We start from the raw sequence: 17,649 nt of genomic DNA, 5'->3' as shown, positions 1-17,649 counted from the left end.
TTGGGACGATGGTGCTTATGCTCGCTGTTCTCCCCTGACCATGCTGTGCTCAATCGCAGGCCCAATGCATTGGACACTCCTGAGCACAGGAAGTTGCTAAGCCAAGACTGTGTATCTGCTAAGCAGAAACCGGTTACATCCAAATGTCATGCGGTGTTATTCAGTGTAAAGTACTGGTGCAGGTACCACCGCTTGTGGCTGGTTCCCAACTGTACATGCATTTTGTTAAGTGTCTTCTGCTATTATCAGCTAATATGCAGCTCCATGGAAAATTAAGGCCTGATATTAGAGTTTACCATTTTGCCCAAACTGGCAACTTCTTAAGATGTTCTGCACTCACAGGGTCTTTCCATGTAAACACGCTCTGATCACTGAATTCTGTTTCCAAAGAGATGGCTGTCACAAATACAAACAGATTAAATGAGGTTTCTGCTTAAATATCATTTCACTTAATGAAATATTTTATACATAAAAACTAAACAAAGCTGAAAACAATGCTGGTACACTACCATAGCTTTTATACATGTAAATAGTAATAAGCTACATACATGTACCAGTAGATTTATACTGTATATGTATATGTACATGTACAACCACACCTGTTTTACATGCAAAGTGTGGACTTTCCTTTGCTCTCCTGCGGTTAAGGGTACTCGAGGAAAACACTCCTTTTTCTCCAACCAGGATAACTCCTTCGAGCTGGATTTTTATGATGATTTCCTGGACTGTTCCTCCTCACTTTGACCCCCCAAATGCCTCTGAAACTGCTTTTCAGAGAGGGGAAAACATTGTGTGGACGGGTGTGAATCCACACAACACCATCACACCCTACATTATGTGGACTTCTTTTGTCCAGAGGTCCACACTATGTATGCCACGCCTGCACATCTACACATGGGCAAAATTCAATATCCACAGTAGAGGAAGTTAAACACTTTTCTGATCATATTCCAGAATGAAGTACTGTAAAAAATAACAGTTAACTCAAACTCATTAGACTGAAATCTTATATCAACAGTCTAAAAATACACATTTTTTCTCTCTCAGAGTCTTGAACTTCCCGGTGGCCAGCCTTTCCATTCTCCTCAACCATGATTTCCAAAAAACAAAATGGACACAGAATTTGTACTTAAAACTGAAGTGTACTCCAAGCGCCCACACCTCTAATGGTGTACGGGTAGCTCATCTTTTTTTTAACCACTCACAGGTTTGCAAATGGAAATGATGTGGGCAAATTCCATTGAAAGAGAATGTTAAAGAAAGATTTGTGCACTGTCAGTGATGGGAGAAATATATTTTTTGTTGTCAGTGAAGAGGAAGGGGGCGTATTCCCATGGTACAGGTACCTTTTTTTTTAGTACAATACCCCACATGTACAAACAGATTTGTGTCAATTTGGAATTCTCTATTCTAGACTACCAAACTACGTACAGTGTCAGTTACATGTAGGATCAGGAAGTGCCGTACAAACGAATGGTGTACGCGCGCATGTTGGTTCACGTGCTGGATCTTGCGCAAATGCCTTTTACATACACACATTTTGTGAGCATGACATACCGGTATGTATTCACTTTGATACTCTGAAGGGGTCTACCTCAATTACCTAATACACAGGGCCTCAAGGCTTGGCATCTTGAAGAATGTGACAATGGCCCAATAATGTGATCAGTGTTTGACCAGAGTGGTTTCGTGAAGGTCCCTTTGCTGGAAATGCCCCAGGGGTTACTGTCGGGTAACTTGATGTTGTGACAATAATACATCTCTGGCATCTTGAATAATCCCACACAAGCAATGGTCTGAGTCACTGGTATTAAAAAAACACATATGTGACCCACTCTGTGAAAATAAGTCTTAAGTCGCCAGAGCCACTTTGGAGTAAAAAGTCCTTTGGAATAATTTTGCACAGAATAAATCAATAGGAAACCACAGCATTTGTCACCATGGAGTATCCACTTTCATCAGGATGCAAAACTGAGTTACACACCAAAACAAAAAGCTCAATTTGCTCTTTCAAATACAAATGAAAACTCAAAAAGTGGCTCTGGTTACTTGAGACTCATTTTCACAGAATGGATCACATTTGAACAGCGCTTGGCATGGGCAGTTTCAGGAAGGCTTATTTTTTGGCCAACATGCCTGGGGGGTCTTGGTTGGATTAGAACTTGATTTGGTGAAAGCTCATGTTGGACAAAGTTTGCACATATTATGGAAAACTCGAAGGACGAAACCTGCCCTGCAGGTAACAAGCACCGTATTCAAAGCATGACCTTTATTTTGTTCTTTTGTATTTTAGTAATGTGCAAAATACAAATTAGAATCTCCCAAATTTAGTGTCCCTCATGGATTAGCACAACCAAACTTTGGCATTCTTTATTTGGACTGAAAAAAAAAATTCTATTCGTGGTCCTTTTCTTTCTCTTGTGAGGTACATGTACAGTGTACAGTTGAGTGCAGTGGGAATCCAAATTGTCACAGGATGTGTTCAATCACTTTAATTAACAAGTTCCGTTCAGCAAGAAAGGAATAGCTCTCATAAACATGTTTGTGTCTGATGGCCTACATGTATTAGCTAATTCGGTCGTAGTGGGTTTCTTTTTTTATGATCTTAGGGTTTTGGCATAGGAAACCCTACGCAGTGCACGTGTTTAATTCACGGGTGTGAGCCGCTGCGTGCATAAATCACTATGGCAACGCTCTGAGTCATACCCGCTGGGTGCGTGGAAGCATGTAATGGCCACGCCCGAGTCTTGCCACACACCTTTCTACATTGTTCTTGTACACAAATGGTGAACACATGATGAACACACGTGTAAATGCATGCAAACTTTACATAGCTTCTTCCCTCTCAAAGAGGCACACGGAAACCCCCAAAACAATTGATGTTATTTGGTTAATCCTTGTAATGGTCTGAAAATGTTCCCAATAATTTAAGAGCTTAGATTTTAGGAACTAGTGATTTTCAACGATGCAGCCATATCAACTGCTTAATAAAGCAATCATTCAGATCCATTTACATACAAGAATCTGACCAACTCTTGATCAGTTTGAAACTGGGCTCTGACTGTTCTTTACACAGTATGAAGCACAATTGGAAATGATAAGATGTGTAAATTAGAAAAAGGAGCAATCAATTGGCAGACTCCGCCTCCTTTAAAAGGACTTGCTGGTTTTTCCCCAAAACATTGAAAGAAAAACACTTTCAAAACGTCACATTTTTCCATTCTGGTATCACTTTATTATTCATGAGGCTTTATTCCCCATTCAGTTAGATTGAAAATTCCATTTTGGGGGGGGCCTAGGTTTGTATGAAGAATATTAATAGCAATAATAGAAGCCACAATCACTACTGATAAGCCCGTGGCTCATTCTCAACCAGACACAGAGTTGCTCTCCCCTTTAAAACAAATCCTCAGCAACTGCGGAACTTCCGTCAGGTAGACAAACCATCTTAACGAGAATAGCACCGATGATGATGCTGCCATGATAACGTCAGGAGCAGGGTAAACGGTGGATATGACCAAAAAGAGGGGGGGGACAACTAAGCAGTCCAGTGGGCTGCCAGCGGAAAGAGTGATGACAAGCAATGATGAGAGCAAATCGCTACTAAAACTCTGCGAAAGGAGAAGGATGTGATGTGATAATGGAGAGACTGCTATCTCCTGCATCAACCCAAGAGGTGGAGCAGCTACGGGGACAAAAAATGCTCCATTTCCAGGAGGGCAGGATATTAGTCACAAAATTCTTCTGAGAACCCAGCAGTGAATTTTTTTATAAGTCACACAACACGTTACACAGACCTTATGAATTGGGGTACCGGTACACGTGGTACTATATGCGTAAATGTACATAATATACTTTTTATAGACCCCTTATTTGACACTGAAACAAAGTGACAGACATATATGTGTACATGTACATGTATAAATGATTCCAAGATGCAACTTGCAGTTGGCTAGATTATTGCAAATGTCATAATAAAAATTGCCAGGTAACGAAAAACTTGGATTTCACAGTGTAGATTCCTCTTTGAATCATTTATGTACTGGTGCATTCCTATGGAATATTGGTACCAAGTGTATGCCGACTAGGAATATTGTGCAACGACACTGTACATGTAAATAGCTTTATGGGTTTTTTATGCTGTGTGGTTTTTGTGGTTTTTAACTGGATTGGGGCTGTAGGCAGCATATTAAATGGGCTTGGGTTCCATCATAATGCCATTTACAGTACAAGTACAGTGATGCTGGGCACATCTCTTAAGTAACCACATACCACACATGTATTTTGAGTTCTAAGTTTGATTTTGCTTTTAGGATTACATGTCAATTCACCAGTATACATGGAGCACCTAGCCAGTTCCGTAGGCCAACAGCAAAATGAAGTGAGTCGGAGGTCATTCAAGAACAGCAACACGAATGCACGAAGCTGCCTTATCAGTGCAGTCATACGCCGGCTCCCTCATCTGAGTTGCTCTTGAACCACCTTGTCTTTTTAAAACGTTAAACTGGCTCACTGTTGCAGCCCATGAGTAAGGCATGCCTCATATGGCTACGAGTACATGTAAATTCAAAAGTACATTGAGAGCATTTTTCTCCATCCTTCAAGAACCTTGGAACTTTGAATCGTTAGCCTAAACATACAAGGTACAGAGTACCAATGAGTGACGTCATTTTGAACCAGGATGTGTAGCGCAAATGAGTGGAGCACGCGCAGGTGGTTCGCACGCTGGTTCCCACGCTAATGCCATCTACATACATGTACAGGGTAATATACTGTACTCGCCTGAATACACGACCATTCGTACCTGTGGAAGTAGTGATGATGCTGGTAGGGTACCGGTACACTGTACATGTACACGCACATGTACAATGTACCTGTTGCTTGGCCATGTGTAAAGCCTGGTTTCTATATCGACATAAGAAATGCTGAGAGCAACGCAATCAAGATGCAAACTGCAACGCAGACATATGGAAATATGTAAAGCAGAAGTATCGCCAATAACGCAAACCAGCCCCAGACGGATCGGCAAAGTTGAGCCCGGTTCAGCTTTGCGGACTGTCTGCATTGAGTCATTGAGTAGGCCTATACAAACACGCACACTAGCAAGATGGGCAAACAACTACGTTTCTCTCGCTTAGTACTGGTATCACTCATTTTGTCCATTTTCTCCTTATTACTAGCATATGCAGCCCAAATTGTCAACAAAATAGCTGACCATTAACAAAGTACATGTACATCAAACTAGAGTATCAGTTTGGCTTCGAGAGGAAACATTGCCACGTACTGAAGGCATTTTGGGCGAAATTTTTCTGAGTTTCGGGTGCCATTTTGTTTAATATTTTGGAATGACGTCATGTCGCATCTTTCCCCGGTCCCGTGACTGTCTGCGTCTTGACGTCTTGCAGACCGTCTGCATTACAAACGACCATATGGAAACCAGGCTTAAGAAATGAACACACGCAGTTAAGGTACAGTACCCAGATGATCATTAAAATGCTGCAAATTTGTTGTCAAACTCTTCCGGGAAAACAGACAGCCATTCTACTGACTGCCTTCTCCCATCCACTCTGAATCTTGTAACCTCTGTTGCTCGGGGGGGGGGGGTTGACCCCTCTCGATCAGTTCTCTCCAGAGTCCCAGAGTGGGGAGAGGGAGCAAAAATACGCTGAGTTCAAACTCAGGATTTTAAACATTCTTCCTTTGTCCCTTCAAGCCGTTCCCCCCCCACCACCCACCAACGTAAATGTCAACAGATTATCAAAGGCTTGTACATGTACTTGTGCAACATTGACAACAAGCATTATCCGGTCTTCTACTTTATCCAGGGATCATCTGCACAACATCAGAGGTCACTGATGTACGATCCCCGGACGTCATTTTCCTCCAACTGAAAGAGTACCCTATGCAGACAAACAGATCACAACAGAATCTTAAATTCCCACATCCGTCCACCACTGCCAAATGTCGGCAAATAAATGCTTTCCATCATCATTTTTTTTCTGACTGTGGACTTTTAATATCTGTCCAATCAAAACAGACACGTAGGGACTACGTGCCGTGGCCATATGGGTAGAGACTCAATTTACCACTCGCATACATAGAATCCAATAATGTGGTAGTACCACACTCCCAATAAGCAATACACGTACGTACTGTAAGCTACTGTATACCCTCTTCAACCAATCACGCGGTGCCACCGCAGAAATGGCATCTCTTCAAGTTAGTCTACGGTATTCAGCACTTGGTACGGGTACATGTATTTCCACGTAAAGTGTACTGTATCTCATTTGGGTATCAGGTGCATCACATGCTACACTATTCTCCCCATAAAGTTGTTTATTTAACGACAAAACACTCTGGTAATTTCTAGTTTCATTACTTGAACTGCAGAGCACGAAGCAATGGTATCCACACGTAACTGCACAAGTCAGTTAGTTCAAAAGTATTGACAATCAAATAGTCCACGGTCACTGTTGTGCAGAAACTTGGAATCACTAATATGGCAAAGCTGGCCTTGTAGAAAAAAAAAATTACATGCTGTCCAACATGGCTGATTTCAATTGAAGATAATCGTGTGCATCCTTTGTTGGAAAAACATGTATCGCCGTACGTGCACATGATGCAATACATCTGCACCCACCAAAAGGAGAACCAGCTGGATATCATTCCACAGAGTTGCTATAACCAGTTAATGTCTGTTTTTTTCCCCTGAAAAAGCTGCTGGGGGCGGGGTTTTTTCGCAAGTTATTTCTGGCATGTATAAAATATGTTGGGAGGCAGAATTCTTTGAGTTTAGGCATCAGTATTTTCATTCTTTTCCGGAGTTCTTATGTTCAGCTGTTTTTCACCTGTCCTGGTAAAAGTTGTGGCCCATGTCCAGACGTCAACTGATTCACATACAAAAGGTCCATAGCGTATATGCATCACCCATGGCCATGTTGTTATATGCAGATTGATTCGAGACAAAGGAGCTGCTACATGTAGTTGGGATTTAGTAACTTTATCTCTTTTGTAAGTGTAGTTTCGCTCCCTAGCAAAGTGGCTTACCCAAACAAAGGAGGTCTTTCATCCCCTTACATGTAGTTCTGCTGTGTATGGTGTGGGCTCCTCAATTCAATTCCAATTACTCAAGAAAGGCATTAATTAATAATCTGTGGATATTTGTGGGTGGGGGAGGGGTCCACTTAGCAGCAGTGTCCGAGTGTAGGACCGTCTTACACGCTTTTGACCCAACCAAGCAGGATGCATTAATGCATCAACCTTGGAAATGAAAACAGAATTTTTAAACAAGTGTACACATCCTGCGTGGAACAAATGCGGAAAACTGTGTGTTTTACAAACATGTATGATGCAAGTGGTTAACAGAATACTGCATGGCAAATTTGGTGGGAACCGGTCAAGAGAAATAACCAGTGCATGGCAGTTTGGTCGGTAACCCACTTTTGCCAAGCCAATATTTTTGATAGCAGAATTATATTGGAAACACTACTAACGTGTTTGTTATAATTATATATGTGTGTGTACAAGTACATGAACATGTACCAGTAAGTATCTACATGTATACATGTTAGCGGTGTTTCCAATGTATTTCTGCTATCAAAAGTGGACCCCTCCCCCACCCAAAATAAACCGGACATTAATGCCTCTCTTGTCATACTGGTAAATGTATTTGTACACATGTACATACATACAAATCTAAAATGGAAATTAGTAATTTAAAGGCACATACACGTACACTGCAACCAGTACATTAATGAATTCTAGTATGTACATGTCCATCGTGTACATGTTTATGGCTGAAAATACTGAATGATTTCCCAGTAATTTTTCTGCTTGTACCGGTTCCGCACTTCAAATTTGCAATGTATCCATCTTACTCCCTTAGTCTCTAGCGTGCCCTGAGGCAAAGTTGTCTGTCTTCATGCAACCAAATGTTTAGTGAACCAGGTTCTTTTTTTTTTATTTTGGTTTTGCTTTTTTGCAGTGGACAGTATCAAGTGTTAGATATGTACAGTACGACTTGAATGGACTCCTGGTAGAGGTTATGCATCAGTGTGTCCTCAGAGGGCAAAACCTTTCTGTCACTGGGATAGACTCGAGTAAACCTTCTGTGCATTCATTGTAACTGAACTGAAATAAGAAAGACAGCCTGTCAGACACCATGGTGATGCCAGCAACACATAAACTCTATGCATGTACTGTACATGTACCATACCATAGGGTCCAGCAACAGAAGCCAAGGATTTAGCAACTGTGCATATTTTTGACAGCTACTACTTGTACAGTACATGTAAAAGCTTTTTATAGAGTGCTAAATACGAAGCTTGCCCCCTCTTTTTTTTTTTTAAGCTGATCACTCAGGATTACACATATGCAGTATCTGCCATTTGGCAAGACTTGAGATTGCACCTGACACCCTGAACAAGGATTATAGTGAATGAAATGAAATCCACGTACATGTATACTATAGGCCTACTCTTCAAATTCTCTTCAATTTGTAAATTATAACAAATGGCATAGGATGAGAACACAAACTGAGATATGGGAAATCCATATATACGGTACATGTACGAATGCCATACATGGTATATACATGTAGCTGCTTTCTTCCATTTTTTTGTTCGTTTGTTGCTGGGGTTTTGCCACCCTGCTGCAATTTAGTACCAGCGTAGTGTTAAACCGTCTTCAATTCCATCTAAAAATTCATGACTACACACCTGGTGCACGTACTTCTCCAGTAGCGGTTATGAACTGTAATTCAATACCAGCTGGGCACACCAGGCTGGTCCTGCCTGGTCATCCTCCACGGTCCACGGGGCTGCTGAAAGCAATAAATTGCTCGGCTGCACACGCACAGGGAGGCAGCTGTGCAGAGCCGGGGTGGTGATTGGTGGGGGGAGGGAGGGAATGTTGAGGTAGGGAAGGAGGGGCCGGACATTTGGAATGTTTCTGTCTTTGACACATTAATTAATATGATTAATCCTTGTGTCACACAAATTTGCCAAATAACGGTAAGATGGATAACGGTGACATCACTGTTAGCGAAGCCCCATGGACAGTTCCTTGAAATTAGGTTTCCCTTTCAGCAAGTACCATCACTTTTTTATCATGCACTGAATTCACAGTTGGAAAAGCTCCCTTTGATATTCGGACACATGTGTATTATGCAATGTTAATGTCAACAGTTTAAAAACAAGATGAATTTAATCGCACTGAGATCATACGTTTACGTCATCAATGTTGCCACGCAGCCAAACATTATGAAATTTTCATGGACAAGTTGAAGTGACGTGACTTTGCGCAATGTGTGAACTCGTTATCTGCAGAGGTGAGAATGTTGCTTGGCAACACCGATAGGACATTCATGCCTCTCAATGCTCTGCCTTGGTGATGAGCACCAAGAGCATCGAGTGAACACAACAGGTGAGAGTGTGAGTCCGTCAAGAACCACCCTGGCCAACCAGGCCGGCATTTATCCCTGGTTTCAGTGCCATGGAATGAGCGGGAATATTTCTGTTGCATCTGGATGGAATGCTCGCCCATCGCCGGTTACTCTCCAACTTCTTCTCAGAAACACACACACTCACAAAAGAGAAATATATCCACATGGCGTCACCGCAAACTTGTCCATAGTCAACTCCTGACCGTTGACAGAGTGGATGAACATGCACATGGTACCAGCATGTGCACTTGTAGGAGTGAAATGACTTGCCCAATGCTCCAACTCATTGCCAGTGGCTGAATTAAAACACCTTACCCTCTGACCCTAACCACTGGGCCAAACTCTCCAACTTGTTTTAAAAGTGCACGCACTGACTACGCAGTACTTGTACATGTACATGTGTGTACCTTTACATGTACATGTATGTATGTACATGTATATATTTCGCGCGTTGTGATTGGCCAACGCATTGCAAACTCTTGGAGGCGCACTATTGTGAATCCCCCATATTGGTGTAGATGAGAAAATACTTGTGATTGTCACCATTTTGATAAGATGTAAGGTAATCAGACTTCCCAAGCAGACATCTAACCTCATCAAAACAGGATGTCTGAAATCTTGTTGCACAAATGTTTTTGATGGCAGAGTAAGTCAATAGAAGATACTTTGCTGTAGCGAGTTGTGTACGTCGATCTGTTATATGTAGGTTTCTAATACCTTACCGCTCTAGAAGTACAAGTAAACACTGGCTGTATTTTGAAGTAACAGTCAGGTTATTCAAAAAAATTACAACAATAAAACAACAATTTACATAAACTTATTAACAACAATAAAACAACAACTTGTCGGGAATCCTCCTTTTACTGGAGAGTTTTTTTTCTAATTAATGACTCTGGGGATTTATTAGAGGGAACTTCTGAATTAAATGCCAACAGGGGAATTTAATACATGTACATGTAGCTCTCACGAGGCAATATTCATGCTTTAATGTGTTGTTTTTTTTCTCCTTATGAATTTGTGATACATTTTGTACATGTACACGTACATTATTATTAATTCAATTGTATTGATATGATATTTATGGAATCATAATTCCTGCTGTTTTAATCTGTAAAGTGCCTTAAGATTTGTACTTTTTGCATGCATGTTCATGTTATGCACAATATAAAAATAATTACATGTAGGCCTATTACTTTTAATAAAAAGTTTGAAAGTAACAGGCGAAACTTCCTTTGACATGTCACAGCAAATAGGTACATGTACCTTGTGCCCTGTAAGTGTAAGTGTATACATTTACGTGCCACACTTTACATGCAGTACACAAACCTAGTGCAACCCCAAGTTTAAATTAAATTTGTGCAAAACATGTAGTTAATGTCAGTCTCTTACAAAATTGACCGTTGCCTGTGATTCATGTACCACATCATTTTTATCACTTTGCGCAATTTTTGGTGACAATATCTGTGGTTGTGCAAAATTTACAAATTGCAAGCGGGAATCTAAAAGTTACATACTTTGAAAAGATTGCACTCAACAGGTCTAATGCTAGGCCTGAATTATCCATGTTCAGCGCAATCTTGACACTTGTGCAAATCTATTGGTCTCCAACCTGAGTTGATTTGCCTTTGAATTAATCCCTCCATAGGATAATCGCCTTTGGAGGGAGTACAATAAATCTGCACAAGACTCAAGACTGCTTCACTGAACATCCATGCGCAATTACATGGAAAATTTACACCATAATGACCTTGCAGATTATGAAAAAAAATACAATAGGGGGGAGCTTTACACACACAGTTTGGGACAAATTCACATCAATTCAGGCCACCTGCAGAAACTCATAACTCTAGGGGAGTCAGGCTGGCGTAGGTTCTTTCCTCACCTTCCACTTCTGTGGTGTGGGTTCAAATCTTGGCCCAGTCGACATGTGGATTGGGCTTTCACTCCCTACCTGATTCTCAGGGTTTTACCCAGAGTATTCCTCTGGGGTCTTCCTCCCACCTCTAAAACTGTAACTGCTTCTCATTGTTTCCTCTCTACAGGATTCTTTAGCCTTGCGAGCTACAGTGCCTAGGGCACTTTCTGAGGAATCCTTGGTGTCATAACCAGAAATGATTAATAATAATAACAAAGTTGGTGTGATGTTTCCTGATGGATGCCTTGCCAACTGTATAATTCAGGTTCAAATTTTTCCCGTTTTAGATGCAATGCAATAAAAACTGCAAAAGAACGTGGATAGTGCCGTGAGCAACACTCTGATCTCCCCACCACACCGTTCGGCATTGCACAACCTTGCCTCGCCCCTTCATCCACTGGTAGTGAGTTCAATGACATTTGGGGTTTCTGAAGGGAACCTAACAAACCTGGTATCATTTGAAATCAGATCATTACCTTTAAAATTAGGTAATCGAGACATTCCAATATAATTGGAGCAAGGTACAAAGTTTCACTCTGCCAGTTTTGAAGTGTACAGCAGATTCATGGCAATCACTCAAACTACAGGTGTAGCAATAAAGTTTTATGTTGTATCCACAAAACTATGGTATCATTGGAAAGCTTGTTGAAAAAGACATCTTGTGTTTAAAGTAATTCATTACCTTTAAATTTGACCAACAAAATACAACTTTGAATGGAACTGTGTAAATTTCTCCTCGCACAATCAATTTGAAATAATTCTACCGGGTACAAAATTGGTCCATAAAGGCCTCTGTATTTCACGGCAGTGACAGGCTGACGTGTACCCCCCAGAACAACTGCAATACAGTGGACTTCATAATAGTTCATGGTCTCCTTTACAAGTATTTGGAAACTCATACTTTTGTGTTTGTTTTTGTTTTTTGTTCCGTTATTTTGTCATGGATCCTATAAGACAAATCATGCACAAAAGAAATAAGTGGCAAGGAAAAATACAAGGGGGCTTTGGGCAATTTACACCAAATTGCAAAAAAATAACCACAGACAGCAATGCACCAGGTAAAAGCTTATTTCAATGTTGCAGACTTAGGCAGTGGGATGTCAAAAGCAGCACCTGAAAATAAAATTTTCATTTTTTTCCCTGATAAGTGTTAAATGAAACAGACTTTTGTTTGTTAATTACATACATGTATATTCTGTTGCACAATGGCAAAGTGTACTTGGTAGGCATACTGTAATTGTAGTACATGTACATATGTATAGTACATGTAAATAAAAGTGTAGGTAAACTTTTGTCTGGGCTGGCCGGGTAAAACATTTAACCAAAATCTGTACCATTCTGTGGAAAGTAATGCTGAGTGGTACAAAAAGATTACCATCATTGTCAAATTAATAAGCAAAAAAATGATAATAAAAGACTTACAGAAAAATTGACAAGTCATCATCACACCCATTAAATTATGATGGCATTAATCAATCAATTACTTAATACGCCTCTCTTCACCGACGATCTGTACATTTGTGTTTCATAATGTGGCGCATGTCCACTGAAACTGGTTCCCGTCCCGTCCCAGTACTCCAGATATATATATAAACCAACAGTCACCAGTACAGTAACGCAACCTCATTCTCGTGGATACAATCTTGCCGTGCTATGTTGGTTCAAAGTGGAGAACGAGCACACAGCCCATGGAGTCATTAAATAGGCCTAGTGTGCTTTTAACACATTATTGGTGAAATTAGGGACCTACATGTATATGATATGACGTTTGGACAACTTTAGCAGTTGTCGAAAGCTCAGAGGCTCTTTGATGACAATATTGCATAAAAACAACATAGAGGGCATTTACCGGAAGAGGAAAAGAACTCAAAGTACAAAGGTTTTGGAGGATTGATTTGCAAAAGGTGTTTTCCACTGAAGCTGCTACTGCCTGACTACCAAGCTCTCTGACTCGAACTCATTCATTGTTCTTTCCGATTTATTTTTCGGGTGTTAGACAGTTAATTTAGTCCAAACTAATGACACATTTTGAAAGAGAAATTTCTTGGCTACGAGACGATCACAAAGTAAAAGGTAAGATATTGGAGATTACTCTTTTCACCATGGGTTTTATCATCGAATTTTTACACACTGGCGTGATCTAATAATTTTGTCGAACTCGCTACTACATGTACTAATACTACTAAAACATATGACTTATACAATGAGGCCTACCGGGAAAATGAAACTGCGCTCTCACCTTGTGTTTTATCTGCTTTGAAGTGGACACCCGCCTGTGGAAAGCCTTGGAAGGTTCGATCTCTCCCTCACTGTCGCTGGACTCCTCCAAGGAGGTGTTCTTCACCGAGGTTTTGGTCCTACGGTCCGGCGAAACGGAGGGTGAAGCACCATCCGTCGTATCCAAAGACGCCATGATAATGCAATGCTCCAAGTAGTAACGTACGACTTGTGTACACATGTGCTCGCTGTTTTATTTTTAGCACCTCCAGAATATTGCCACTTCTCAAATTGCGGCTAACAATTGGCTTCTTCACTCTAACTTTCTGATTTTCAAATCCTACTTCATGAAATTCCAGCGTGATTTTTGCCCCTCAAAAAAAATTAATTTCGTGACTTAATGTCAAAGTTTGGTTTTGTTGTGAGCATACAGGACATGTGGCAGACAGTTCTGAGTAAAGTCGACGTCTGTTCTGAGAAGACGAACTTTGTAAAAGGGCTATGGCACAAACCGTTGTATGGGGGCGTGCTTTCTCCTCACCCACGGATGTTTGTCAATTCCAAAGAATCTAATGACGGTGGCATTGATGTAAAGTTGTTAAGTCCTCATTTCTCTCTCTCTTTTCCCTAGAAGATAGCGACAACCACGATCTCCTATTCTGTCAACTGATTCCTGCCTGGAAAGGAATATATGAGCAGCTGGATTTTTATCCAGAAAATCTGTATCTTCCGACAAAGGATTTTTAAGCTGATGAAGAGAAATTCATATTAATCTTTAGTTCAAAGTCATGACGACTTTAGTTGGAAACCACACAGTTCTTGAACAAGAAACAAGCATTGTCCTTTTGTGTTGTCTTAAAAAACGTAAATGCATATGCCCCATCGATCGTCAATAAAAGTACTCACTGTTAGTTGTACTAATGACAGAGCGAGCTAGAAATCAAATTACTGGAGGGATCAGATTTTCGGTCTCTCTGTATATTTTCGGTCTCTGTATATAAACATGTTGTTTTGGTCCTGCCTAATATAGTACTGCAATTATTTTGTCCTGCCTGAAAGCAGGAAATCGTCTCCTTCCATGAAAAAGGCAACTAGGAATATTTCCAAAATGTGGCTGTTTAGACACGGTACTTTTTAAAACAATAAATGTACCTTTATTCCACACAACCAACCTTCGCTTGCAATTACCAATCAAGTGAAACTGGTGATTTCCTGTCTTCTAGTACAATTCATTGCTATACGCTGGGGTTGCAATTACGATCACATTATCCCTTTGTCTCCCGATTAAAGCGATAAATCAGCTAGCCTCGCTGACAGTTTGCAGGGAAAAAAATATGCGACAGGGTAGAATTATATTTCCCTTCCCCCTGTCCCCTCAAAAATTCCCCGGCTCGGGGTTAAATTTCACGAGTGAGTAATCGAACGATGCAGGTCGCTATGGCAACGGGGAAAAACTGCACTTTAAAAAAATGAGGGAGTGACGTCAGTCACAGTGCTTGGAGGTCAGTCAGTATATTCGGCGGATGTTTCGGGCCATTAAATAATTTAATGAACAGACAAGGTCGATTATGTCGGATGATAAGATGAATACATGTTGCCGAGACGTAGCAAGGCAGGGAGACGAGTGAACATTGCTAAGCATACAGACGGCAGGGTCCCGCCCACACAAAGATCGCCCCCCCCCGCAACAAAGATTGTCGGTTTTGTTGGTTGGTGCAATACGCGCTTCTTCTAAAGGCATGCTTCACCAAAAAGGGACCAAACAAAACAAGACACGCTAACGAACAACATCAAGCAACTCAACGAACCAAAGGCAGATCCAGAACCAATCTTTTGGGACGGAGCACACAATTTGTAAATTTCTTAATGTAACCGATTGTGGCCTTTTCTGAGGGGTGAGGCTAAATTTAGGGGCTTTGTGCACGCTAGGGGAGGGGAATAAAATATTCCAAAAATAGAAATCACCTTTCTGTCTTTGCCTTTCAAAAACATGGACATGTACTCCTTTGTTGGAGGCCGTGGCTCCCACGCAACCAGGGAAGGAAGGACCAAGGGACGGACTCAGGGAAGACAGAAACAAAATCAAACACTGTTTTACAGTGTGACATCAGTGGCCAAACTGCGTTTATGGGCATTCGTCTAACAACACGCTTCTGTCTCTTACCTTGCTCAATTTGCCAACCCAAAAAGGTCCCGGGTTAAACTATTAATGGACACGATAAAAGCTGCCCATGATGGGTAGGGGCTTATAAATGCATTACAGGAAAGGCTTTAAAATTCCTTGCCCGAATTCCCCGGCTTGCCATTAGGTTGCATTTGCCTGCAAAGCAGTATATTCTTTAAGAAAAAAATAATTCTGATTTTTCAGAATGTCATGTTTTAGTGTCTTGTCAATCGGTCCATTTGTGGTACATGTCGTCGACTCCGCGTTGCCTCCCTTCTAGCTGCAAGCGCTGGTTCGTAGGTGAGAATAATTATTGGAAGGAGACACGGCTGTCCCAAGTACCCCTTTTGTGGGGAAGAGCTCCATCATTTTTAAATCGAAAAAACATAATGCGCGTTACACTCCATCCTCATTTTTTAAAATTTAAAATGCTTATTACCAAACATATTAAAGGCAAGATAGACACTTTACCTTTCCGGAGGGCCATCGCAAAAAAAAATCGGTCAACGTAAGTGGCATAAACCCCGACAGTTTTAAATCGCCCGATTTCAATATGATTTTACACACGCCCTGGGGGTTAGGGTTAAACTTCAAATTTTGTGGATTAGGAAACGTTCTTCAGGTCTGTACATGCACCATGTGGTAAAAATCATTCAATATACATGTACTAGACTTTTCCCCCATACGAGGATGTCGGTTCAGGTTTCGGATAAAATTTGCAGGGATTAAAGCCCATGATTTTCTGGAGGCACTAAAGGGTTTGTCCACTGTACGAAAAAGGCAAAATACAAGTTTTTTTTCCCTAAAAATTCTTTGCAGATTGAAAAAGGTTACGGAAAGAGTTTCCCGCGCCCTATGGGCCTCGAACTGGACCAAGAGAGGGCGCTATGTTCTTTACCATGGCGGCTCCTTTGGTCGGAACTGCACTTCCCTGGTCTACGAACGACAAGGAAATGTTCGTCTCGGTCGTATGGCTACCAACAAATTGAACACTCCCGACCAATGCGGCCCTTTTTAACCGATACGCGATGAAGGGATGGTTCTGTTCGAGGGCTGGTCCTCCGTCAGCTTGGCCGGAGCACTCCAGGACAGTAAGACGGCCCACGGACGGAAACGTGATTAAAATGACGTCTTAAGTTATTCTTGGACAAATAAAAAAACTGTCAGCAAGAAGAGGAACAGCAGTAGCTGAAACTTGTTCGCTAAAACTGTAACACAAAAAATGGTGTTCCATTTACTTGGCTGGGATTAAATCACTGCATATTGAAAACTTGTGGACAAATTTGCTCCGCGGCACCCACTGCACGGTGCGACAGGGGCAGAAGTGAATGCAGTAACAGCACTGAGCCATGGCCGGGGGGACTTGGCCTGAACGTCCCAACGAACAGGAAATATATTCAAAACCACACTTTTTTTTATCTAAATAATGTGGATTGTTTTTTATTACCCAGCCCTGGCAGCTGTTCAAATCAATAACACATTGCCTATTAGAAGCTGCAGATAATGCGCAGTAGATGGGATAATTAGCGAGTGCATATCAAAGGAACAGAGCGGCAGCGTGGGTCATTTGAAGCTGAGTAATACCCGGTAGAGGTGTCAAAGAATAAACAGCTTTGGAAAGAGTTGCGTGGAGACGGGAAGGAAACGGGGGAACGCGCGAAATTAGCTCTGCTGCACTTGGAATGATAAAGTAGTGGGCAGTTAACGTGTAGTAACGGATTGGAGGGGGGGGGGTGTTTCTGTGAAAGACTGTCCAGGGTAGGTCCCCCCACCCGACAGAGACCTTTGCCCCGTTTACCGACAAAGCACGGTTCTATATAGTGAAGGTGGAAGTGCTGATGCACAATAATGCACGACATACGTGGTCTGGACCTCTGCACCAAAAAATACACATAATATAGAATAGATGGC

At 41.4% G+C, this 17,649-nt stretch overlaps 1 protein-coding gene across 4 annotated transcripts in view; it reads right to left on the bottom strand.

The window, feature by feature from the left end:
- Positions 1-14,038, bottom strand: part of LOC110980790 (diacylglycerol kinase delta-like) — a 137,816-nt gene extending 123,778 nt beyond the window's left edge. For 2 of the 4 annotated variants that reach the window (XM_022237752.2, XM_022237753.2), the window contains exon 1: positions 13,597-14,038. In XM_022237752.2, coding sequence (XP_022093444.2) covers positions 13,597-13,815 — 219 coding nt within the window. In that variant the 5' untranslated portion in view covers positions 13,816-14,038. The remainder of the gene's footprint in view (positions 1-13,596) is intronic. The other 2 variants (XM_022237751.2, XM_022237755.2) reach the window with 1 other exon arrangement.
- Positions 14,039-17,649: the final 3,611 nt, after the last annotated feature.

Source organism: Acanthaster planci, linkage group LG14, assembly GCF_054643075.1.
Source record: "Acanthaster planci isolate LZ-2023a linkage group LG14, COTS_SCS, whole genome shotgun sequence".
In the NCBI taxonomy this organism is placed as follows: Eukaryota; Metazoa; Echinodermata; class Asteroidea; order Valvatida; family Acanthasteridae; genus Acanthaster; species Acanthaster planci.
Note: the sequence above shows the minus strand (reverse complement) of the source record. Positions and strands in the feature narration are given on the sequence as shown.